The following is a 27,230-nucleotide window of genomic DNA, read 5'->3' on the forward strand; positions in this document are numbered from 1 at the left end:
ATGTACAACTACGATGTAGTTTAATTCAACTACGATGTAGTTTAATTCAAGTCGCTTATTTATAACTGCGAATATTATTTTACTGCTTACTGCAGCTGCTTAGAAAAAAGCTGAATATTTGCATCAGCAGAGATTCATTACTAATACCCTAGCGCAAATATTTCCCTGCTGCTATCTCCCCTCCTTGTCGACACGTTCGGATCGACATGTTCACCCGCAATAACGCAATACGTTAAAACGCACGCACGTACACACACAAAAATATTCATATATCGATGGCTTGAAGCAATTAAATATGCACATACTTATCTCCGTTTTGCGCTTTTCTGAACAGAAGCCCTTTTTGTTAATATTGCCGGTGTAGATCAGCTTAGCTGCCATCCTTTGTGGAGAGAGTTTTGCTACCGTCATGCGAAACCAAATCACAGACAAAATTCCAGAACATTTATTTTCTTGGTGAGCTGACGATAGCCTAGCTTGATGTTTCCCCATACAATTGTGTAGCTCAGAACCTTAATACAATGACAAGTGATGCAATTATTGCAATGCTAGTGACATCCGCGGGTCAGTAATTTGGTCGCGTCCACAGCTCAATCCGAAACTAAGACATGTGAGACTTTAAACTTCTTTAGTTCATTCGTCTCCAACCTTCGAAAAGGCCTTTCCTCACCGTCCAGCTCGCCCAGCAAAGATGTTGTTCAATCGGTGTCCTCACGAAGAATGAAAGTTGGCCTCAGCGAGATCCACTGTTTATACTCTAGGCAAATATTCCCCTTCGTTCTTCTTCTTCTTTTCCATTGTGCACGGAGACTTTAAGTGTTACGATTTCCCCTTCGTTGCTCGTCCATAAGTTGCTCGTTATTGACAGCACTGTTCGGGAAAGCACAATCATGGACAGAACAAATGTATGGGAAAATGGAAATGGTTATAGTTTTCATGAATTTCTACTATTTACATACCAAGTCATTGTAATGTATAGCATATCAAACAAATCTTAGGAAATTTACGATTCGTTTGGTATGTAAATCGCCAAAATCAGTTCGCGGCAATAATAATTTTTAACGTTAACTTTATTTCATAAAAACGTGACCTGTCTTCTGATTTGGCACCCTTAATGAAAGACGTAGTTCTACGTCAAAAAATATACACGTCCGTTCAACACGGTAACAAAATAGAAACTGAGGTTGGCTGTTATTTGTTTCTCTCTTTCATAGCGGCTTTAGATTACTCTGGACGTTTGAACAATAGCTAGCGCACAGCCATAGCCGAAGCTCTTCTGAAAAATAGTTCTGAAAAGAACTGACTATTAAGTTATCAGTAAATTCGAAATAAATTAGTTTTCTTGGTAAACGGGGAATAAAATTCGTTGCGACAGAAACGAAGCATGAACACATGAACGTTGTATTCTCATTCAGGTTGTGTTTGACAGTTTGTAGCAATGCAGCATCTCTAGCCTCCATAGCCGTGAGTAAAACAAACACATTTTAGAAATAAGTAATTGATGAACAACCTAACACATACAGCCATTCCATGTCAAACTGATATAGTGGTTCTCAGATTTTCGTCAAAAGTGGTTATTTGATTCTTTATCGTATAACATCAGACCCGTTTTTTGTTTTTTCGTTAGGGTGACCATTTCCAGTTTAGGGTGGTCCAAAAAATCAACTTTTTCCTCTTTTTTCCAAAAATCTTTTTTTTTTCAAACAAACTGCACACAAACCCTCTCTCTCTGTCTTTTGACGACCTCGGCGTTGAAATTTATGGGGATAATGGTGTTTGTTTGATCACATTATGCTATGTGGCGTACTATCCTGCAAAATATCCGATGCACGAACAATAGAAGTAGCTAGTTTTATTTTAATTCACCAAATCAACAAGTATACACAACTACAATGAAGGTTACGTACTAATTTTAATTTAAAAAAAAGATAGCTTGAAGGAGTGTTTGTGATCAAATGGATGTATTGCCTTTAAGTAATGTACGAGATACACATAGATCGAAATAAATAATGTGTCTATTGAATACTCGACACATGCTCGACAGTGGCCGTAATTCGTGTGTGAATACGGTGTCTGGCGGAAGTTTTGAGACATCAGATTTCTATGCTGAATGTTGAAGTTCACAAGCTGTAAAAGCTCTGAACATTTAATGCGTGACAGTATCAAGTCGGAGATGAAACGAAACATTTTTTGTCAACGTTTTGGGGGTTTTGTTAACTTTATACCAATTTCAATAATCTCCGAACTAGCTTTAATGCGTGACAGTATCAAGTCGGAGATGAAACGAAACATTTTTTGTCAACGTTTTGGGGGTTTTGTTAACTTTATACCAATTCCAATAATCTCCGAACTAGCTGTCACTAGCTTATTTCCACTCTAGTTTATACTCGAACAAGAAAATTATGTAAATTTTATTCCATGATGTTATTTTACATTTTGAAAAGTAAACAAAAAAACTATAACAAATCAATACTCGCAAAATACTGAGCTTTCAATTAACTTTAAACTGATGCTTAACATCAAAGCTATTCAACAAAAAATCCAAACATTAAAGCAATTAAGGTTTACAGAACACAACTCACACGAGATTTTCCTCGGCATTGTATACTATGCAGGATTTTTACCCAATTACACAGTTCAGACGAGGGGAAAATATTAGAAGCAGACTCTGCAGGAGTTACTTAGTTATTTGTACTTTACAGTTTAGTATCATGATAACCGTTGCTACCATTTGTTTCAAAATTCCCCTGCTGGCAAATACTTATTGATAGTTCCAATAATGAAGACCAGGGCTCTGCATAGTCATAGTCAACTGAGGCTAGTCAGCTGACTATCTGACTGACTATATCCGTAGTCAGTTAGTAATGACTTTTGGCTTCTTCACGCAGTTTCTCCGCCAAAAATACTGAACAGTCAGTCGGGCGCTTAGTCGCTATCTCCCTCTACCGACTCGACTATATCATTTCATTCTTCCCAGTCAAATTGTCCTCATTGCATTTTGAAGTGACTTCCCCCAAAACGAATTCGTTCCTCTCTTTCTCTCTCCCATGTATGTGTGCATGCATCGATGTTCGAGTTCAACGTGGTTTGACATACGCTACAGGTGAGTTAGATTCTTTTGTATCGTACACGAAAATTACTCACACGTATAAAATAGCGTTCAGTGTGTGTGCGCATTTTTGATTGCTATTTACTAATACTAACGCGAGGACCTTTATAGCATAATTGATAAATGTCTAAGTTCGTTGGTTTGAATTCACGATGGATAGACATTAAACCGTGCTCCCTTGGCCGAGTGGTTAGCGTCACAACTAACATGCCGGGTGTTCGGGTTCGATTCCCGTTCTGGTCGGGGGAATTTTTCGTCAAAGAAATTTCCTCCGACTTGCACTGTGATCACGCGTATTCTAGAGCTTGCCACTCAGAATGCATTCAAGGCGTGTTACTTGGCATAGAAATCTCAACTAAGTACTAATAAAAATGACGCAAGTAATACTACGTTGAGACGGCGAAGTTCCTCTAGGAACGTTAGTGCCATTGAAGAAGAAGAAGAAGAAGACATTAAACCGTCCATTGATGGGGTAATTTCTTTTTTGCATCAGAAATCATGTTTTCGTTCCTCTTTATATGAACGTAAAATGAGATTGCATACGCGGGTATAAAATTAGTGTCAGGGGGAAATGGAAGTGTGGATTGAAGTCAGTTGAATGAAGAGGCAGATTTGTATTCATTAGTCCAGTCAGTTAAAATAGCCACTGACTTGGACTAGTTCACCTGTCATCCTCGCTAGTCAACGCTAGTCAATTAATTTTCTAGTCAAGTCACTTTTTTGTTGGCGGCGACTGCCGAAACACTTCTAGTCGAAGCGAAGCTACGGAGAGTAGAGTCGGTCTTCATTTTTCACCTTCGAAGATTTCGGGCCCTGATGAAGACACAGCATTTTCATACATTAATTTAACAGCCTTTCTTTCGAATGAAACATCGAGTTCAACAAGTTTTTGTTCATTTAACCTATTTGCCTAGAATCTACAACAAATAAATACTTTAATACTAATAAACCTATCTTAACTAATTTACTCTTGAAAAAAAAACAAGCCAAATTGCACTATGAATTGAGTCAAGCTGACTTCCGGGATGCTCACCCCACTAGTGGTACTTAAACCTTAAAGCTAATACTGTAGGCCCGCTCATTGAAGTGGGGAACACGCGCCAGCGGCAGAGTGGCTTTCAACTGAGCCGTGAGCGGTGGGGTGCGACGAACCGGACGACCTCTCGGCCCTAGGGGTCCAGGTGGACCGTGATTGCGGTGGCCAAAATTACCAGGACCCAGATGCTGCGGCCCCAAACTGTGCGGACCCTGGCTGTTTGGTCCTAGGTTGTGAGGTATTTGAGGACCTTGAGGATTGTGATGGCCGAAATTTTGTGGTCCTTGGATGTGGGGCTGATTCGGGTTCTGAGGAAAGCCATTATAGGGATTTTGACCACCGGGAGGACGCTGTTTGAATTCAGCTGGACGTTTCGCGGCTTGAGCCTTCAGAAATTCGATCTGTGCCTTCAGCGCTTCTTTCTCCAAATGATCATCTTCCTGTTGCTTCAAAAACTGCTGATGATGTCCCTTCTTTGGCGGTGGATTTCCGCCATCCTGGTAGTGTGTCCGAATGGCATCATCCACGAATGCCTGCTCGGCATGGAGGAAGTTCTCAAGCTGAGTTTTAGATACGGCTCCGGAACCTAGATGTTCATCAGGGTAAAGATTGGGTACATCTTGTAGTTTAAAATTAGGACGGAACTCAAGCGGGTTAGGATTGTCAATATCGGAACCTTGCTGTTTGGATCTAAGCTGCGACTGTATGGTGAAAGCGGGAGGTCTGTTTTTAGTTTGGATGCCGGGCAGCTTGATGTTCTTGACATCGAAGTCGCTGTCGTATTGCGCCAGTGGGTTAGTGGGACTCGCATCAAAGGATGAGTGCAGTTTTGGAATTTTCGGTTTCGCGAAGGATTCGCTCGAATCATCGTTGACATCGATGATGAAACTGTTCGAGTAGCCATTTCCCTTAGCGAACGGTTTGAATTTAGCACTTCCAAAACCGCTCTCTTCGCTGTCAGTATCGTAAATAGTAGATGAAGTCTTGTCATTTTTACCTACAACTCCATCACCATAGTTTTTCAACGGAGAATGAGGCGGTTCACCAAAATTGTATGAGCTTTTCTTTTTGCCACCATTGTGGAAACCACGCTCTGGCTTACCGACACCGTAACTATGGCCAACCCCATACGAAGTGGATTCGCCAAAACTGTCATCGTCTGTCGAAAGTTTGTTCTTTTTGTACTTGGTCGTAGTCGTTCCCAGGTCGTAATCATCTGGGAAATTGTACGATAGTTTCTTCACCTTTCCGTCAAAGAGAGAGGAGCCTGAAAATGTTGAAAAAGGAGAAACGGTCGACTTTGCATACTTTTGCTGCGTGGGCTTGAAGTTATCATTATACGGTTTAAAACCTGAGTAAACGTCGAATTCGTTTGAGTCGTCAAATTGGTCTAGCTTACCCGTGAGAGTAGGCTTCGTCGGGATCGGGTGATAAACCGAGAATTTATTGGTGGCAGAAGCTTTCTGTTTGGTGTCTTGGTTGGGAATACGGTAGTCACTACTTAGAAAGTCGAGGTTGGAGCTAGGTTTGAAACTGTTCGTGTTTGTTGTAACCGCTTTATGGTTTTTGAGGCCATAGCCATATTTCTCCTCCGAGTCGAAGTCGCTAGGGTCGGAATATTTCGTACTGCCAATGGTGTACTCCGAGAACGCCTGGAACAGAACAGAGATTAAATATATCTGGTTCACAACGTTCTAGTGATAGTTTTCACATTACCTTTATTTTGTCGCCATTGATCGTGATAGGCTTGAACGAATTTTCCTTCCCATTGCCATCCCCATTCGGATAAGTTGATTGGCCTCCATTGATCGTGTGCGAATCGCCCGGTTTATAGAAGCCATCATTACCGTTGTCGTTATATTTTATCTCCGAGCTGTCGTTGTCCTCCACAGCAGGTGCGGTGGTTGTTGTCGTTGAGCGTCTATAGTTCAAGCGACGCCTTTCAACATTCTTGGCTGCAATTGGTGACGCCAGAAGCGTCACTATAAGAAACTAAAAATAAAGGTAAAGGTATCACTATTCAGCCATTCCATGCCAAACCGATATAGTGGCTCTCAGATTTTCGTGAAAAGTGGTAGTTTTGTTCTTTATTGCAAAACATTAGCCCCGTATTTTTTTATTAGGGTGACCATTTCCATTTCGAGGTTTTCCGAAAAAAGAACTTTTTCTTCTTTTTTTCAAAAAAAAATCATAACTTTTGAACTACTGAACCGATTCAGATGATCGACAAATCAAATCAAAGCCAATCACCTGCAGAAAATTCGAATTCTGTTTTCTTTATTATTGATTGTATTCGTTTTTTATTGTTTTCATAGACTTGGGACCAAGAACGCTATATATTTTTGAATATTGACGTGGGACTACGTCTAACCGGAGTATATGGGGGGTAAAATGAAAACCTAAACATAGAACATGCAGGAAAAAATGCAAGATTCCGAATGCTTATAACTCGAACATTTCTTACTGGATCGGAAAGATGTTTGCATCAATTGATACGGAATATTTCTACGCTTCTATCGCAATTAATAAAATGTTATTTTTTATTAGATAAACAATCGAATAACTGTAAAATGTTGAGCGTTATCTAAACGCCCTAACTACCTCGTTTTGATTGGCCCGATTTACGGTTTCCCCAAACACAGCCATCAAAACATAGCAGCCTTAGGAAAATCGGCATTGCAAACACATGAAAGTATGGGGATATTTGTTCGCACTGAAATGTGTTCCCTAACACAGACTTTAAAACCAAGCAGCGTTAGAGAAATCAGCATTGCAAATACATGAAAGTTGGGGGTATTTTTGTTCCGACTGAAATGTGTTTCCTAACACAGACTTCGGAACCAAGGTGTCTGAGGAAATTGGCATTGCATATTTATGCAGGTCAGGGGTATTTTTGTTCCGACTGAAATGTGTTTGCCTAATAAAGACTTCTAAACCAAGGTGTCTGGGGAAATCGGCTTGCAAATACATGCAAATCGGGGTAATTTTTGTTCTGACTGAAATGTGTTTGCCTAACATAGACATCAAAACCAAGATGTCATCATATCAAACGTAAAAGGACCGTCATTAAATTTATTTGTAACGAAGAACATAATCTATTGCATGAATTGACCTTACATGGCATTATACAATCTTTTTACTCACAAAACAAATATATTGAATTCAATTGAATTCGGAAATTGTTTCATTCAATCAAAATTTTAATCAATACAAACAAATGATTGCTAAGCTAAGGTAGCCCCACGTCAACCTTGCGTTATATCATAGATATAACCTACCCATTTTTTTATGGAAAGCTGTGGATTTTTCACATAACATTTTCGGTTCAGACCGCTCAAACCTGACGAGCACCAAAACTACTGGCGGAGGCATTCTATTAGCTGTTCAAGCGGACTACAAATGCCGATTACTGCAACCCCCTGATTACACTGCTGTCGAACAGCTTTGGGTGCAACTTCTCATTCCTTGGTGTACACTGTTTATTTGTATCCTTTCAATTCCTCCAAATCGAATAACCGATTGAGTTTTAGCATCCCACCGTGGCGAATCGCTAGGTTGAATCTCACGCATGTCTATGAAAGACTAGATTCTCATCTTGGGCGATTTTAACATACTCTCTGTAAGTTGAATGCTAAGTACATCGGGATATTTTTATCCGAACCTAGCTCACTCTTCGATGAACTTAGTTCAAAAACAACTCCAGGTTGACTACAGTACTCACTCAAATCAACTTTGTTTGCAACACCACCAACCGTTTGCTAGATCTATGTTTTCTAAGGAGTGTCGTCATCATCCGACTCTTCATGGAAATGAACCTGTTCTTATCTTCTGTAGATTGGGATAACGTGTTGCAGTATTTGAGTGTCGAATCAACGGTCGAAATTTCCACCTCCGCGGTTTCTTATGCCATCAACCAGTTCACTCCCAATTGATATGTATGGTCAATGGTTACCCCCATGGTCCAACAACACTCTCAAGCGGCTAAAGTCGATTAACACTTTCATCGCCCAACGCAACGTTTCTGAGTTTCTTGCGCGGTCCAACTTGCCGATACATTATTAGATAAAGATCAAACCTAGTTTGTAGACAACTTTTACATGATTTAGCAATATTTTATTTAATTTGAAGATGAATTGACAACTATAACACATACCAAAGCCGTATTATATGGGTTCCGCCAAAACCTTCCGTACTATAAAATAATATATAGTATAGTATAAAAATCCTATTATGGTTATAATTTTATTATGTTTCCACGTATCCTATAGTTACACTTAGGTGCCTCTTCTATTAAATTCCTTTTAAAAACCTTACTTAATTTGAACGAGGAAAGTGTCACCCATATCAAGGTGACGGGGCGACGAATGTGTTAAGAAATTGACGCTTAAGAAAATTTCCAAAGACCGCAACTTCCACACTAGTGCATACTACTTTGCCGGCAATAACAGATACAAACGTAGGAACAAGCAATTGTTCTACACTTATCTGAATAGAATTTAATTTAGTTTGAAAACAAATCCCGAGAGATTTTGGGGCTATACAGACGAACAGCAGAAAGAAGTAGGACTGCCTTCAACCATGAAGCAAGTTGACAAAGAAGCATCATCTTTCCCTACTATCAGTGAACTTTTTAAGTTTTCACCGAAGAAACACTTAGCCCAATTCAGATTAGTAATGCTGCAAATAACCTACCATAATACCCAGCCATCGGTCCTCATCCACTGATCACTCATAACTCCGTGAAAACAGCATACACTCGTTTGAAAGGCTCATCAAATCCTGGTCCCGCCGGAATACCATCAATTATTCTGTGTAGTATGGCTATCTCTAAGCCCCTAGCTACAATTTTCAATTGTTCTCTCAAATCTGGATAATTCTCTTTATACTAGAAGAAATCGTTCGTCTTTCAGGTGTTCAAAAAAGGGGATAAAAGAGAAGCTTCAAACTATAGGGGAATTGCCTCATTATGTGCCTCTTCTAAACTTTTCGAGCTGATTGTTCTCGACTTTCTCAAGCACAATTATCTCAATTACGTTTGCACTACCCAACACGGATTCATGTCGAAGAAATCAACAAGCACCAATCTTATCAGCTATACATCTTTCATCATCAGAGCTGTGGAACCCAATGAGCAGATAGACGCAATCTACACGGATTACACTAAATTGATACAATAGTAACTATCGTGGATGGTGCTAACGTTCTCAGTGGAACTTTTGCCTTCTCAACGTAGGTAGGGTACCTTGTTAACTGTTGAACACTTTCCAAATGTTGAACAGTCTGAAGAACTATAGCTAGAAGTAAATTTTAGTTGTTGTTTTCGAGACACTACCTTCAAAAACATCTGCATTTAAAAGTTACACATCTTATGTTGCCGAAATGATAACATTTACATAATCCTTAACTTTCAAAAGTGCGATTAAAAATATCGTGAAATCGATGATCATTTGGCACTTGAATTTTCAAAAATAAAATTTAGGAAGTACATCATCAAAATAAGCTTTATAATAAAAACAGTTGCGAATTTTTTACTGCCACTATTTTTTCAAAACACCTGATGAAATTTTCTAACAGTTAGTCAATCATCCGAGATGCTGGTACACTAAATTATTATATAAATAATAATTTTTCATACGCTCTTATTATTCAGCTTATATTCTAATCGTCGAACACTTCCATAACCTAAAACTGTCTTTTCCGTTAGTAGGGAAGCCAGAAACTTTTCAAACCCATGATATAATGTTTTTGTTCAAAAACTTGCAAACGAAAAGAAAATTGCAGTCTTCATTCAATTATGTTGGTGTTTTCTAGTGTGTAAATAAGCAAAGGAAAAAATATACAATCCGATGTGATTTAAACGCCTACCTTTGTAAACAATTTGATATATGTGACCATACTCATTTTATTGCTTAATAATTTAGAATATGCGACTATACTCATTTACCCATATCTAGCATCCCTGCTTTCGTCGTTGACTTTATTTACATTATCGGTTTTTCTCACGAATGATTGTTGTTGGACGATTGCGCAATGCGCTAAAAAGTGTTCTTTTTTATACAAATGGACGAAAACCACAAGGTAAGCTGTAAAATTTATTTACACAGTGCGTGGTACAAAGCTTTTTGTTGTTTTATATAGGAAAAACAAACTCTAGAACAAATTCCGAAAAAAACGGAGGAAGCAGAAGCAATATCTTGAGTCTAACCTCAATTTCGCAGTAGAAGTTGTAGGCTCAAAGATGCTGACGTTGAGAAAAGCTGCTAAACAATATGGGGTACCGAAAAGAAACCTGCACTTTCGGCTCAGTTCTAAGTCGTCTGGACAATTACGCCGTGGGCCTAATCCTGTACTAACAGCAGCTGAGAAGAACAAGTTAGAATGTTGGATTAAAGAGATGGAGAGACGAGGATTACCTTGCACGAAAGATGCTTTATTTTCAAAAATCAAAAGCTTTTTCGATGCCACGAACCGAATCACGATTTTGAAAGATAACTAGTAAGTTACTACCTCCTTCCATAAACATATTCCTATACTTATGCTTTGTTGTTTTGCAGGTTATAAGTGGCTGGAACTTTTCATGAAACGCAACGAAACCGCCAATGCGCTATCAATTCGCAATCCAGAAAGCATTACCCGTGCTGCTGCTACAGTTGACGAGGCGGGCATAAGAAAGTGATTCCGACACATATAACAATACATTGCAGAGGAAAAGCTGTCAGAGGTTCTAAAAGACCCCCGTCGTGTGTTGAATGGAGACGAGACGATGTTTTATACGACCCTCTGTAACGACATCAGTTATTGCGTCTAAGGGAAACCGAAACGTATACCGCGTTCAACAAGCGTATACGAAGAAAAACATCACGGTTTTGTTAACCTTCGATGCAGATGGTTACATGTTCCCGCCTGACGTCATTCTTCCATACAAACGTTTGTCATAGAAGATTTTGATGAGTTTTCAACAAGACTGGGGAATCGGTAAATCTGAGCGAGGCTGGATGGACAGAGAAAACTTTCAAGCATACATTCAGAATATTGTGTGACCGTCACTGGTGAAACGAGGGGTCCCGTTTCCGTTTATCTCTTTTGTAGGTGGGCATTCTTCGCATACTGGCGTCGAATCAGCGAAACTTTGAGATAGTTTAGGAATAATTTTGTTGTTTCCCAACGCTACCCATATAATGCAGCCATGTGATGTGGCTATATTTAGGCCTCTGAAAATCCCCCTCAATAGAGGCGAATGAACTGCAAAGTTTAAAACCTCTTAAAAACAAAGAAGATAAGAAGATCCCCCTCCATGCTGTCAGAAACCATCACAGTTTTTCGTATGGGATTCCACAATTCTCAAATCTCCACACATCCCCTTTCCCCTAAAGATTTCCGTAATTCATGGACGATCTCTATTGCAAAAAAAAGAGCGAACAAATTAGAATCAGTATTCAATATTGAACGACACAAAAATTCAAAGTAACCAACTAATTTTAACCTTCTAGTAAAGAAACTAACTGTACAACATCTAACGAGGACCATTCAACATTTGGTTGAATGGATGGATATGTGTTCAACATTTAAGTGCCAGAACACCATTGGAAAAATACATTTTCTTGAACATGACAAGTGGTCTAATATAGCAAAAATAACAAGAAATGACGCTTAATGGTTACTATTAAGTGTTGCTGGGGATTTTCCAGTGATTTCATGTTTTATCACCAAGAAATCAAGAAAATATGAACATACCTAGCCTATACGTTCAACATTTGGCGAGTTACCCTACTACTTGCGTAATATTTATTAGCTGCACTTAGTTGAGGTTTTTATGCGGAATAATACGCCTTGAATGTATTCTGGAGCACTAGAATACTCGTGACCACAGTGCAAGTCGGGAGAAATTCTTTGACGATAAATCCTCCAGCCAGGACGGGAATCGAACCTGAACCCCCGGCATGATAGAAAAGTTGCTATTAGTCAAATTCATTCAACATGCAAGAGATGTTAAGGTATTGGTATGATATTGAATATAATGAAAATGTGTCTGGATTCAAAGGCATTACGGTACCGTGGTGAGCGCTGATATATAATGTTATTGACGGCTGGCAGTTTAGAACGCAGTTTGACCATCACCGGATAGCGGTCTGAATCGATGTTAGCGCCACGACAGATTCTGACGTCGATGTTATCTGAAAAGTGCAGACCAACGATCAAAACTTAGTCTATTTGTATCTCGGTTTGCTGAGATGATCTTCAGGTGTAACGATATTGGATGCTGTGCTCAAAGAAGCTGCTACGTATGGCCATGTTCTTGAAGATAACAACTGCTTTTCTTTTCGACCAAAAAAATCATTGGAATAGATCCTTCGTTTATGGTTCGTCCTGCAAATTTCTATCAGTCGCAGCTGGTGGACTTTGATACGGTTATCGGACTTCGGCACAAAGTCTATCTCAGTCGGTCCATCTCATCCAGTGATTTGTTGTCAGTCTCTCTTTCTTGGTGATTTCCTGCTACTCAGACACGACCGGCCTAGACTGAAGCCTCCGCATAAAAATGACCATTTTAGCCATGTACAGGGTTTTCCATTTCGGGCTTCCGGAAGTATACAGCCCTGCGCTGACAACCGTTTGACATAGCTGTCAACCAAAGTGTCATATCGTTAGTTGAATGTCTGCCATTTTACAATATGGATCGTTTTAGCATCGCACAACGTGTTAATTTTGTAAAATTATACTATAAAAATGATGAAAAACCGGCAAATGTTTTTCGAGCATTACGAACGGACTTTGGTCGCCATGGACGGCCTACAGAGCACACAATCGCTAATGTAGTGCGTAAATTCGAACAAACTGGATCCGTAGCGGATATTGTGAAACCTGTGCATCATCGTAATGTGCGTTCGGCGGAAAATATTGCTGCTGTTGCTGCCAGTGTGGAGGATGACCCGAATGTTTCGATTACACAGCGTGCTCAGCAATTGGGCTTGTCAAACACATCATTGTGGCGAATTTTGCATTTGGACTTGCACCTACATCCATATAAAGTCCAACTGGTACAAAAATTAGAGCGTGGTGACCATGGAATGCGTCGGGCATACGTCGATTGGGTGAACGAACAACAGCAGCAAAATGCTGAATTTTCGCATAAAAATTTCTTCAGCGATGAGGCACATTTCGAGCTCGGTGGCTATGTGAACACCCAAAATTTCCGTATATGGGGCTCAGAAAATCCACACGTGATTGTTGAGAGGCCATTGCATCCGTCAAAAGTCACTGTTTGTTGCGCATTATGGTCTGGTGGAGTCATCGGGCCGTATTTCTTTGAAAATGAGGACGGCGAGACGGTAACTGTGAATGTTGAGCGCTATGGCCGCATGTTAACCATTTTTTTTTGCCACAAATTGAAGATATGGATACGGATGACATGTGGTTTCAGCAGGACGGCGCTACGTGCCACAAAACACGACCGAACATGGCCATATTGCGAACGAAATTTGAGGGACGCATAATTTCGCGTTTTGGTGATGCCAATTGGCCGTCCAGATCATGCGATTTGAACCCGCTAGACTTTTTTTTGTGGGGTTATGCGAAAGACCGTGTTTATGCCAACTCTCCGCAAACTATTGAACATTTGAAAGACCACATTCGTGAAGTTATGACCGAGATACCGCCCCATATGTGCCGAAAAGTCATCGAAAATTACCTGTTCCGGATCAAGGTGTGCGAGGAAGCCCTAGGTGGACATTTGAATGATGTTGTATTTCACACATAATGGCATAAACCAAACTTTAATTTGAAATAAAAGTTTCATCGAAATTCGAATTCTAAGTGTGTTTTATTTCAATTTACTTTCGGAATTTAAAGTTGGAAAACCCTGTAGTTTTCGCCAAGTTGCTGTAAATCAACTAAAAGGGCGTCGATGTATTTTTGTAGAAGGCCCAATAAACGTAGTATTTAAGGAAAATTTGGTTAATTGAATTATATTTAGTAGTGTATTTTTATCGCCAACCGAAATTAGTCAATTTTTTAAAGACATATGTTAGCAAAGTCCATAAATCTTAGGGTGTTTTCGTTGGTTCGCAGAAAGGCGCTGAACTTACCAAATACCAGCCTGAACGACCAGCCTCTTGGCCGGTCTGAGCGTTCAAATCACCACGATGACGGTTTTGATGTCCTATTTTGGGCAGCATTCGTATTAACGCTCTAGCTCTAGTATAATTTTTCTTTATCGTCATCGGTGCTGTGTGTTGCCGCAGCTCTGGTAGATAGTATAACCACGTTGAAACGATCGCACTATCGAACCTTTCCGGCACACCTCCTGCAACGCTACGATGTTGAAATTGCGGGCTCTCAAATTTGCATTTATTTTCATGCTGATGTTCGAGCAATTCGAGTGGGTTATTTTGCCCGGTAGGAGCGTATTAAACCCATTTTCCCTACCAACATCATCAACCATCTACTTATTCGTAATGCAACTTCTTCCAGAGCAATACATAATAGATTATTCAATTCACGTTTAAGAACTGCCAGTCGTGCAAAACTTTGTATGAAAACGCATCAACATACGATGGTGCGGATAATTGTAAGTCACGTGTAGGAATGCCATAACACGTAATATCTATGAAAAATATCGAGCAGATTTCATCGGCTGAATTTATTCTGCATTAAGAAATATTAGCGTGAGAATCGTCAATACAACCCATGCGCACACTACTTCAACCATGAATTATTATTTTCAGTACCACTAAGCCCATCCCTTTTACAACCTGCAATAATTCGTTGGTTTCGTTGTTACGCAATTATGTTTACCATTTTAACAACCATGCGTTGTGACGTTAAGCATGTGTTAAAACGATTACTTACGGTTATCTTCGCGCCCTCGAAATAAATAAAATACGCGTACAAGATAGAAGGGCAAAATTGAATAACTATTACCTACCAAAGAGGAAGCTGTAAAAAAATCATCATGCTTTTCACCTCAAAGTGTACCACTTCGAGAGGTCTAACTCAATTATCCGCAAGGCACACCAGCCTCGCTGCGGCAGCAGGCGCCACATGTGAATTCCGGAATCACCACGGGGAAATTATGATGATTTGCTCGAAGCGGGTCTCGTTTATGATTTATTATGAAATAATTTTTCGACTCATTACGAAAGTGTGCAAACTCTGGCGGCGGAAGCCACTCTCGTTTATCGGCGGCATGAGCTGATATAAATCGCAACTATATCTATGCTGTCCGTTTGGAGGAGATACAATAACAATACTAACGTGATTGCATCACGCTTGGGCAATCTCCATAAATCAAGTGCGGCTGTGTGTTTGTAGTAGCACTTTATTGACTGCAATCAGCAGGACTTTATCAATTGATGTTGAAAGTAAAAAACAAACGAAATACGTAATAAGATGGATAGAAAGTAAATGTGTCTTCGACTTTGCCACAGTGAATTTCTGATATTTATAAACATCCGTCTTTGAACTGCACCGACCATGCGAAGGTTACCCTTGAAATTGATATGCAACCCACATTCGATAAAACATGTGTTTTCACGAGTATCGCAATGCTTTTTCAGAGCTCGTGTTTCAATAGTAATTTCTCTGTATTCACACTTTCTCCCAATTATGATCAAGTGACTGTTCATTTTGATATCGGCATCAGGGTCGTTCATGGTCATTCCAAAACCCCAGCATATGTTTCTCCAAGGAAAGAAGCATTGGCGATAGTTTTCACACTCGAACGATTTATCTTTTGCGCTTTTCCACTGTGGTCACAGTGAAAAGTGAAGTTTGATAAGCGACGGATGTAGCCGTTCAAACAATTTCCTAATCAGAAAATGCTCCAATGCGGATTTGCATCTCGATCTCCAGTTTCTTTCTCATTGAGACTTCGTGCCATTGCACCATTCCATTGTGCAGTGTCGAACTCAGCTAGACTCGTGTATCAAGCCGTGGACTTTCTAACAATATTATAGCTTTCCCACTTGTTTGTATTTTTTTCTGCGTTTTCTACCATATACGAGATCTAATTTTGAGGTCTTGTGTGTACTTCTCGTACCAGAAGCGACCTGTTGAATTGCACTCGTTACGCAGCAGCTGCCGCTGGGCTACAAAAACTGGTATCAAAATGTGTTCCTCAATAACGGTCGCCGGATTGCAGCGCGTAATATTGGTCCCCCCGTAGCCGGTTGGGTTCAATCTTGCTGCTCAGATGCATACGCGTCTCAGCGGCGCAACATCCACTTCCTAAGCGGGACGGGATAATGACGTAAGGCAGGTTGCTGCCTTCTTCGGAAAAGCTAGGCTAGGCAATCCGGAAATGTATTGCGCCCCCTCGTCGTCGGATAATCGACCATATGAAATTTATGTTTTTATACCACGTTGAGTTATAGTCCAGCATGCGCTCATTGCGGTCATATAATACGATTATCTTTACGTGTTGCATGATTTTCACGACTTGTTGAACAAAATAAATAGGGGTATAAAACTCAAAATAGTTTGCAATCTGCTTTGATAGTTTGCATAGCTGCTTTGTTTGTGTAGAGATACGTTCCGTTTTTTTTTTGTGAAGGACATTATTTTTGGTTTAACTCTGTACGACTTCTTTTATATCCGGTCGTACCTTGGATTGCCTTTAGATATGTAATATATTGCATGATTTTGAGACGTAACACTCTTGTGACGGGGGGTTCATGTCTTGAAATGCTCATACCCTATTTGACCGGAATCAAATATTCGACATTTTTCGACAGATGAATTCGATCAACGTGTACTGATGGTACTGATTAAATATAATTGATACAAAATACATCAAGCAAATATTGGGTTGCCCAGATTTTTTCATTACAAATAAATTTTTACTTTCTACATAGAATAACGCATAAAGATGGGATGTACATCATTTTAACCATTTCGTTACGAGCTTCGTCTTTAGACGATATGAAATTCATACTGCTCTTCGATCACATCAGCGCGATGTGCATACTTTTCGGCGCAGTGCTACAGGGGTAGCACTTCGGCGGAGCACACTGTCGTAATGAAAGGGTTAAAGCTTAAACTCTCACGTTTTGGAATATTTTACGAACATTTTTTTATCTTGGTGTGTGTAGATAGAGTGAACAAAAGTATCGGTGTCGGTAAGAAAATCGATTTCTTTCTGTTTATTCAAAAATTGTGTGCACTGACACCATTTTTTGCCAAATCCAAATATCCTTATTAATGCCAAAACCCTGCCAAATCTGCCTTTCGATTTTGCGATGAGATCATTATTTCCTAAACAATTAATCATCAAAGACGAAGGGAAATTGATAGAATGTGAACAATCACTATCCTGAATGGTGCCTTTAAAATTCGAAATCCAATCAAGATGGAGATTATATCCCCTCCATTTGTTGAAGAAAATATTCCACCCTATACTGAGAGAAAAAAATTGTATATAGGGTATTTGATGTTGGTTTGACCACTTTATCGAATGCTAGCTCAGCGCATCTGTGTCAAATCGGGCATTCAAATGTTTCCAAACCTATAAATAAAATTGTCTTTTCCATGATTTACAGTAGTTGTATACGATACTAGCTGACCCGGCAAACTTCGTCCCGCCCAAAAAATTTCGAACGAAGATCAATTTCATTATCGCAAACATCAAATTGACTAACAACGCTTGTCATAATGTAATTGTAGAAAACATGTGAATTTAATTTTGGTTGATTGAAATCTAGAGAAAGAAGGGGTGTCATACCATCATAGAAACATTTCTCGTACCCAAAAACCATCACATCCCAAATTTGGATCCATTTTCTTGATTAGTTCTCGAGTTATGCAGAAGTTTGTGTTTCATTTGTATGGCATCCTCCATGCCCTTAGAAAGGGGGTAGGTGTGTCGAACCACCATAGAAACGTTTATCGATCCCTAACACCTCTATATGCCATGTTTGATTCCATTTATTTGATTAGTTCTCGAGTTGTTCAGCACCCTCCCCCTCCCCATCTTTAGAGAGGGGGGAGGAGTGTCATACCACCATAAAAACATTTATTGCCCTCTAAAACCTTCATATGCCAAATTTGGTTCCTTTTGCTTGATTAGTTCTCGAGTTATGCAAAAATTTGTGTTTCATTTCTATGGGTCGTAAAAACTACATCGCCAGTTGATGTAGCAACGGTATCCTTTGGTAGTGAGTGCCTCCTTGTTATGTTAATAGCTCATGTAATGATCTTATCTCAACGGGTACTAAGTTCTGCTTGTGTAATAGTGTAATAGGAAGGGAGAATGGACGGTGTGAGTAGGAGATTGAACCTAAATAATAACATTAGCGCTTCTTAGGAAGACATATATGGGGAACATAAAATTAGGGTCGCGAGTAGCTACGATATCGCGAACTGGCATTCTTGAGTGTACTCCTTGAGACTCTAAATCGGCAACCAGTTTAATTCTTTCATTGCAAAATTCATTACATGACCAAACATCGTGCTCGATGTCATGATATCCTTGACCACAATTGCATAAATTATTAGTAGTAAGACCTATGCGGAAGAGATGCGCATTTAGCGCGGAATGATTGGACATCAATCTGGACATTGTTCTAATAGAATTTCTGTCAAGATCTAACCCTTTAAACCAGGCTTTCGTTGAAACTTTGGGGATAATAGAATATAGCCATCTCTCAAGCTCATCTCTGTTCCATTGGTTTTGCCAACTGGTGAGTGACTGCTGTCGGGAAATGGAGAAGAATTCCCGATACGCAATTTGTCTTTCAAAAACTGTACCTTGCATACTACCCATCTTTGCGAGTGTATCCGCTTTCTCATTACCAGGAATAGAGCAATGGGAAGAAATCCAAATGAAAGAGATTCGAATACTTTTATCAACAAGAAAATTCAATGCATTCCTAATTTTGGTAAGAAAATATGATGCTTTCGTCTGTTGTTTCAAGGATTGAATGGCTTGTATACTGCAAAGACTATCCGAGAAAATAAAATAGTGATCAGGTGTGAGGACTCAATGGTCTTAATTGCATGTACACCAGCCAGTTCGGCAACATACACTGAACAAGGGTTTTCAAGTTTATGGAAGCTAGTGTAATGTTCATTAAAGATACCAAAACCAGTGGATCCGTTGATTCTTGAACCATCAGTGAAAAACATTCTTGAAGAATTGATATGGTTATATTTTGAAGCGAAAATATTAGGGATTAACGATGAGTTTCGTCCTTCATAGAAAGATCGAAATCAACGGAAGATCTGCAAAAGTTCCGAAAGCTAACATTATTGAAGATGTCTGCTGAAGGTTTTATTTCTTTAGAAATGTAATGAAAGTACAGATCCATGCATCTCGACCGTTGGTTCAATTCGAGAAGCTTCTTACAATTCTCAATTACTAATGGGTTCATGATTTCGCTTCGGATTAAGAAGCGATAGGGCAGTTCCCAAAACCGAACCTGCAATGGTAAAACACCTGCCAAGACTTCAAGGCTCATGTTGTGTGTTGATTGCATGCACCCTAAGGCTAAACGCAAGCAACGATACTGTATCCTCTCCAGTTTAATGATGTGGGTTTTCACAGCAGAACGGAAACAAAACGAACCATACTCTATGACTGACACTATTGTAGTTTTGTACAGTCGTATTAGGTCTTCTGGATGAGCACCCCACCATGTTCCAGTAACTGTCCGGAGAAAATTTGTTCTCTGTTGACATTTTTTATTCTGATACGCAATATGTTTTCCCCATGTACATTTAGCATCAAACCAAACTCCAAGATATTTGAAGCTTGTGGATTGAACGATGGTTTTGTTGAGCAACTGAAGCAGAAGTTCGGGAGGTTGGTACTTCCTAGAAAAAACAACCATTTCTGTTTTCTCAGTTGAGAATTCAATACCTAGCTTCACAGCCCATGTAGGTAAATTATTTAGGGAAATTAGCAGAGGTCTTTGCAAATCAATAGTTCTAGTACCTGATATGGATACAACACTATCATCTGCCAGTTGCCTCAAAGTACATCCATCTTTAGAAATGCATATTGCCCTCAAAAACCTGCACGTGGCAAATTTGGTTCCGTTTGTTTGATTAGTTCATGAATTATGCAGAAATGTTCATTTGTATGGCAGTAACCCCCCGTCCCCCTCTCAGAGAAAGGCGGGAGTGTCTATTCACCATAGAAACGTTTCGTGTCTCCTAAAACCTTCCCATGCCAAATTTGGCTCCATTTGTTTGATCAGTTTCCGAATTATGCAGAAATTTTTCTTTCATTTGTATGCGGCTCCCCCTTAGAGAGGGATGGGGAGTATCTAACCACCATAGAATCATTGATTGCACCCTAAAACCTTTACATGCCGAATTTCGTTTCATTTTCATGATTTCTTGAATTTTCGAGTAATACAGAAATTTGTGTTTCATTTATATGGCAGCTCCCCCTTAAAGAGGGGGTGGAGTGTTTAACCACCGTAAAAACATTTATTGCACCCTAAAATCTCCACATGCCAAATTTGGTTTCATTTGCTTCATTAAACCCCAAATACCAATTTTCATGTCGATCGGTTCAGTAGTTTCCGAGTCCATAATAATCATACAGACAGACAGACAGACAAACAGACAGAAATCCATTTTTATGTACATAGATTTCTACGGATTCGCATGTTTAACATGTTTATAAAGCGTGCCCTTCATTTGAGCTAACTTTTAATCAACTACCAGATTTTGTACATATTCAGACTATTTCTGGATTATAACACTTACAAATATTGTAAAGATCATGCTTGCCCACCATTTCTATCAGATCTATCAACATCATGTAATTATTCCATCTCGATGACCCTGAATCCTGATTATGGTTTGTCCGTTGCACTGATGTTGGTTTGTCCACGTGATAAATATGGCAACCGTTTGGCGTGCAGCAGAAATAAAGTTTCACTGTGTTGAGAGCTGTTCACCTTTAAAATGCTCAAGAAAAGGCAATATTATGAAGAAAGCCTAAATTATGAATGGATCAATATGATGACAGTAAACTCAAGCAATGAGAAATGCAACATTTACTTGAAAATTCGATTTTTTTCATTCAAAAATGGTGATTTCTAAAACCGGATGACCCATGATCATTCTTCGGACAAACCTTGATCAGTGGCGGACAAACTCGTCTTGATTACATGTGCTTTTCATGAAGAAAAATCGACTTGCATTTACTAGTTACGTGAACACACCCAAAATCGGACAAATCAACATAATTTACCCTATAACGAATTTTTGGTAAATGCTATCAATATACAGGGTGTTCAGGGTTCAGGGTACCGCGACGTCGTAATAAAGTTGTTTGCGTAAGGTGAGCAACCCGGCGACATATCCGGCGGGTGAAATACCACGGGATGAAGCGTAATTTCATCTATACCACCATCCGTCGGTACCGGGAGACGGGCTCGGCCAACGACCGTGCGAGATCCGGGTGGCCGCCTTCGGCGAGAACGCCAGCAGCCATCAAGGAGAAAATAAACCGTTCGATCCGGAAAATCGTAGCTGGCCTGGATGTGTCGATCGGGACTGCCCACACTATCATGACGAAGAACCTGGGATACAAAACGTAGAATAAACGCAAGGGATAACGAAGGCTACGATAAAGAAGAGGCTGGACAGAGCCAAACTGATACTTTCAAGACACGCAGGTCAAGGGTTCGTGTATTCTGACCAGAGACTCTTTTTCTTGCAACAGCCGCACAATGTCTGAAATGATCAGCTGTGGTCGTCGAAGTTGACCGGCATCTCCCCGTCCCACATAAACATCCCGCGGTTCCATAGTGCTGCGTCGGTGATGGTTTGGGGGCCGTATCCAGGCGTAGGAAACTCCCACTGGTGTTTATCAAAAAAAAACGTGGAAATCAACGCCGCGCACTATAAGACCGAGGTTCTGGAGAAGGTTGTGGCCCGGCACTTCAGGATCTCTACGGAAAGGATCATTACGTCTTTCAACAGGACGGCGCACCGGCTCACACGGCGAATACCGTCCAAGCGTGGTGTCTGGAGAATTTGACTGATTTTCTCGATAAGACTTTGTGCCCTCCCAGCTCCCCGGATCTTAATCCTCTCGATTTTTTTTTGTATAGTCGTACAAGCTGGCCAGGCAGAGCGAACATAAATGGACCAATTGAAGGAGCTCAAGATCTGGGACGAGATGCCGATGGACCAGATACGTGCCACGTGCGATTCTTTTGAGAATCATCTCAAGCACGCCATACAATGACAATGACTGACCGAATGTACCAGATTTTTCAATTTCTTGACCGCCATTATTGATACCCTGTAACTCACAACTGAATGGAACAAATATAAAACAGCAACAGAACATATTTTGGTGTGAAATGTCACCTCCACAACGAGCCTAAACTTAAAATTGCATGGCCGATATTACGCGAGATTTCCATCATTACGGACAGCTATCGAGAAAATAAAGGACTACTTTTTCACCAGGGTGTCGGTTTTACCCTGATTTCCCATACATGCAGGTTGGGACAGTAGCGCGATCGCGATCTGCGAGATCAAACTGTATCGTCGAGTAAGAAGAAGTATGGTGAATGATCAAATAACCCTCTGTGGTCGTATTAAATTTGAACATGGGGGTCGCACTGGTCGGCATTATTTACACACGAAAGAGTAGTGAGTGATACATGATATGTAAGATTATGAAAGATAAACAATTTTTTTAAATTTTTTTGTGAGCTTTAGATATATTTTTTTTCTCTATTATAGTGACTTTCAACACTTTTGGCTGATTCGTCATCGTTTGTTTGAGAAACCCCATAAACGCCATATTTATCAAATTTTGTTTTTTGAGTCCTTGGGGGTACCTACATCGACTGTCAAAATTTCAGAAAAAGTTAGTTCTACGAAACTAAAATCGGGGTGCAAATATTCGTTTGTTTGAGAAACCCCATGAATCCATGTTTCTAAATATTACCACTGGTAACGCTGCGATAGCTATAGGGAAAGTGGGGGTAATACGGACATGTTAAAAAGAACTTCAATTATATCGTTGGAAACTCATGCTTTACAAAACATAAATGCAGTTTCTTGCAATTCAATATACTGCTTTTTGGATTATTCGGCTTGAATTTCGCTCTCTCTCAGTGCTTGTGTGTTCAGTTACCGAAATAGAACAAACAGAGAAAGCAATAGAAAAAAGAGTTGAATATTCTTCCCATCAATTTCCATAATGCATTGGCTCAATAATATAAATATTCCACTCGAAAATAGTTTTAATTTTCTGTACATACCTAATATATCGCTTCTCTGTTAACTCACAAACTAAAATATAACCACCAGTGAATTGAATTTTAATATTAAACCACCCAGAATGCTTAATTCGAAGCCGTTAAAATTACATCCACACACGGAATCATGTATGATTTTCTGGTTTTGGTTACTGTTTCAACGTGTCACCTGTTCATATTACCCCCACTATCCGTATTACCCGCACTTCTCCTACAATTTCATTCACTGTTTACAGCCGAGCCGTAAGAACACAATTCAACTTAATCGGAATGTCTTCCGATTCGGATTGCGACCCGGACACGACCCCGAAATGTAAGTGTGGTGTTCGGCGGACAACAGAATACAAAGCGGAAGTCAAAAAAAGGGCAAGAATCAATGGAACGGCATATAAAAATAGGAAGGGAATGATTCGTATTTCACCACTGTCTAACGTCATTTTCAGCTTGGAAAGGGCCTGGCCAGGTAAGGAAGTCAAAAAGGTCCCCCAAACCAAACCATACCAAATGTATTGCATGGAATATTAAATAAGAAATTTTGGCGGTTTGTTTGAGCTCCTATGTGGTTTAACATAGGATCTATCGTGAAAAACGTACTTTTTCGTTTATTTCACGCCATCCTCAAAAGCTTCGAGATAAAAATTTAAAAAAAACTGAATGTGCATCTCACTACGGTGTATAAAGAAAAAATATTTTAAAAAATCATCAAAAACTGAAATACTAAAAAAATATTGAAATTTTTAAAAACAAATTTTTGGGATTTATAGATTCAGTACTACTTTATTTCATATTTAAATGTGTTCCTACGGCTTTTCTAGATATGTGTGATTTTTTTCAGTGTTGCGCGGTACAAAAAAATTTTTTTTTTATATTTCCAAAGGGAAGGGAGTAAAAAGTGCCCCCAAACCAAATCATCAGTTGTATGGAAAATATTTTATAGGGTACTAAATAAAACATTTTGGCAGAAGTACCATATATTTGAGTCCTTATATGGTGCACCATAGGATTTATGGTAAAAAATTCACCTTTTCAGCACCAAATTATGTTCGATAAATATAATAAAACCGGATGTTATGTTCGATGGATATAATAAAAGAAATGTTGAAAGTTTGAATAAAATTATCAATGAATAGCGAACGAAATTGATTTGGGTTTCTGAATTTTATGTAAAACATTACTCGTAACGAAAGCAATGAAAAATTCATTGAGATGTAATAAAGAGTATGAAAAATATTATGTTTTAGGATCCACGCCGTGGTTTAAGTTTAGGCTCAGCCAAAAATGGTTTATATCTTGAATAAGTTTTTTTTTCTTCGGGAATTGAACATTGTGGCTACATTTCTATTGAGTTGAATTTGTCATCATACATGATACATTTTAAGGAAAAGTGAACATTAAAATATTCGGTTAAATGACCGCGTTCAAAATCATCAAACGTGAGAAGAAGAACATTAAGATTTTCTGACCTTTACCGGTGCCGTTGGAACCATAAATTACATTTGTCTTTACTAAAAATTGAGGCAAAATATCAAAATTAAAAAAAGCATTAACACTATTCGTATGGCTTCAGCCGAAGTACTGATTCTAATGTGAATTATTTAGGACATAGACACGGTTTCGAACAAAACATCCACTTGTGCCATGACACATTTTCGTGTAAATGAACTCAACTTTTTGGTTCGTGATATTTGGATTGACCTTGGTGCATTATAGTCGTTAAGTTCTCCAAAATTCAGAGAATTTTTTTCTGTAATTTTATTGATGAAGCTTTACGCAGTGCCAATAAGGTACTCCAGAGATTCGATTATTGCTAGTTGAAAAAAACCTTCTAGACAAAAAGTGAAAAGACACCCAATGGCGGATCAGGTATCAAATAGATTGTGCATTTGTACATATTATTCATATTAAAAAAAATATTCAGATTACTAAAGCTTGCAGAAGCACTTGCTTCCAACACATTTGCTCAGTTATATAATTCATATAAGGATAGATTCCACTAAATGCTCAATAGCCTAGTTTAGGACTAGTTGACAACCGACACTCGTTCAGGCAGAAGATCTCCCACACTTGAGATGTGGGACAGTATTCGAAATGGGCTCACAAACTTAATTGGTCCTACACTGATCAAATCTGATTCGTAGTTCCCTATTCAATTAACCCAATCATCACTACTCAATTACGGGCCCCACATCATTCACATACCAATCGCAGCATTCCAGCAGCTTCCCGTGGACCACTTTCCTTGGTTTCTTCAACGTATCACCAATGTTCCCGAACGATTCATACAACTCCGAGACCACCTTTTCCTCCGGCTATTTTCTGCTTTTCTTTTCACTCTTGCACTCAATGCTCACCGCGCGATAGCATGACCGTAACTAAACGTTTCCAGCTGCTTCCGATAATTTTTATAGCCTTCCACCTTGCAGCTGTCCAATTTCCAGCATCAGATCTTCCGTGAGCCAGTGGCCAATCTTCGCTCTCTCATAAACATGGCCAGCGATTGGGACGAGAGTAAAACCCTTGTTTCTCTCTCATTCCCAACCGCGATAGTTTGTTTTTGTTTTTCTCGATTTTCCGCCAAATCTCTCAAACATCATCGCGATCGCCACCGAGCGTAGCTTGGGTGTTTTTTTTTCTTCAAACGGAAATAGTTTATGCTTGCGGAGATAAGTTGCCGACCTGCGGCAACCCACACAGTTGACTTGGTTCATATACATGCTGTTAATAATTTCGGTGAGTTGTACCAAGCTGAAATGGCACATTTGAATGCACTTCTGCGGTATGCGTCAGTGCAATGATCCCGGTGGGCGGCTCCCCACCTTTCGTATGTGACCGAGCCCCGATGAGATAACAACTGTCTTGGCTAAGCATTCGCTGGTTTCGCTTGGTGCATTTGTTTTCCCTTTTTTTCCGTCCAACCCACATGTCATGTCATTGGTAAATTTTACTTTCATGGATCTTCAAAAACCGAACCACCTGAGCCGATAATGAACTGAATCAAACATGATGATGACCCCCTCATACCCCTACAAAGGTTTGAACTGGCCGATTGAGGAAACAGACAGACAGACTTTCCCGCTGATGCAATCGTGTTTGATGATGTGGAGTGAAGATGAAGATATGAAACCGTTTAATCACGATGCTTAATCGCTGATTTAACGCGGTTGGGATAAATAATCGATTATCTAACCAATGTTCAATCAATGCACTGAGAAATCAGATTGAACCTGATGTATCATGTGGTTTCGCCGGAAGACAAATATAAAAATGATGACTGGTGAAATGCAGTGAAAATTGGTAAGATGAATTTTACAATAGAAATTCAATTCCATGCAGAAATTTTTCAATTGATTCTCACTTCATATTTTCAGGTTTGTCAGATCCTGATCGGTGTTCATAACGAAAACACCAAGTGCACTTTGGTCCTCAGCGGACAGTGCGATCGTCTCGAACCCATGAAGGACAACCTTTCTAATCAATGTTCCGTACAGCGCCAGTGGTGCAATCGGATACAAGGCTCATCCGAAGTGAAAAGTTGGCACGATTTCCGAATTGAATGCATCTCTAGATCTCCTTGTTGGTGTTGTTGTCGCCGGTCACTTTTGTTCCCAAATATAAAGGGTGTGTCACATCAAATTGCATCGCGGAAAAAACGCTGTAGAAATTCGCCCAGTAGACCGATCCTTTTGAAAATTTTAGACAGTAAAATAAAAACTATTAAACAACTTTTGGCATTTTCTTTTTACTCATACTTCCAGCCCAAGCCCGTATGCTCGCACCTTCCTCTTTACCCCGTCCATAAGGTTCTGTACAACGTCAGGTTGTAGTTTTTTTTGAACAGAAATCCATTTTCTCTTGA

At 39.6% G+C, this 27,230-nt stretch overlaps 1 protein-coding gene across 2 annotated transcripts; it reads right to left on the bottom strand.

Moving 5' to 3' along the window:
- Positions 1 to 4,023: 4,023 nt before the first annotated feature.
- Positions 4,024 to 25,732, bottom strand: LOC129773550 (uncharacterized). Of its 2 annotated transcripts, XM_055777171.1 has the most exons (4): positions 25,574 to 25,732; positions 5,862 to 6,137; positions 5,545 to 5,797; positions 4,024 to 5,412 (listed from the first exon to the last, which is right to left on the bottom strand). In XM_055777171.1, the coding sequence occupies exons 1-4, from the start codon at positions 25,583 to 25,585 to the stop codon at positions 4,157 to 4,159; spliced, it is 1,797 nt and encodes a 598-aa protein (XP_055633146.1). In that variant the 5' UTR covers positions 25,586 to 25,732; the 3' UTR covers positions 4,024 to 4,156. The 2 variants fall into 2 exon arrangements, with proteins under 2 accessions (XP_055633146.1, XP_055633139.1); XM_055777164.1 differs by having other exon boundaries at positions 4,024 to 5,797.
- Between the last annotated feature and the right edge of the window lie 1,498 nt (positions 25,733 to 27,230).

This window comes from Toxorhynchites rutilus, chromosome 1, assembly GCF_029784135.1.
Source record: "Toxorhynchites rutilus septentrionalis strain SRP chromosome 1, ASM2978413v1, whole genome shotgun sequence".
In the NCBI taxonomy this organism is placed as follows: Eukaryota; Metazoa; Arthropoda; class Insecta; order Diptera; family Culicidae; genus Toxorhynchites; species Toxorhynchites rutilus.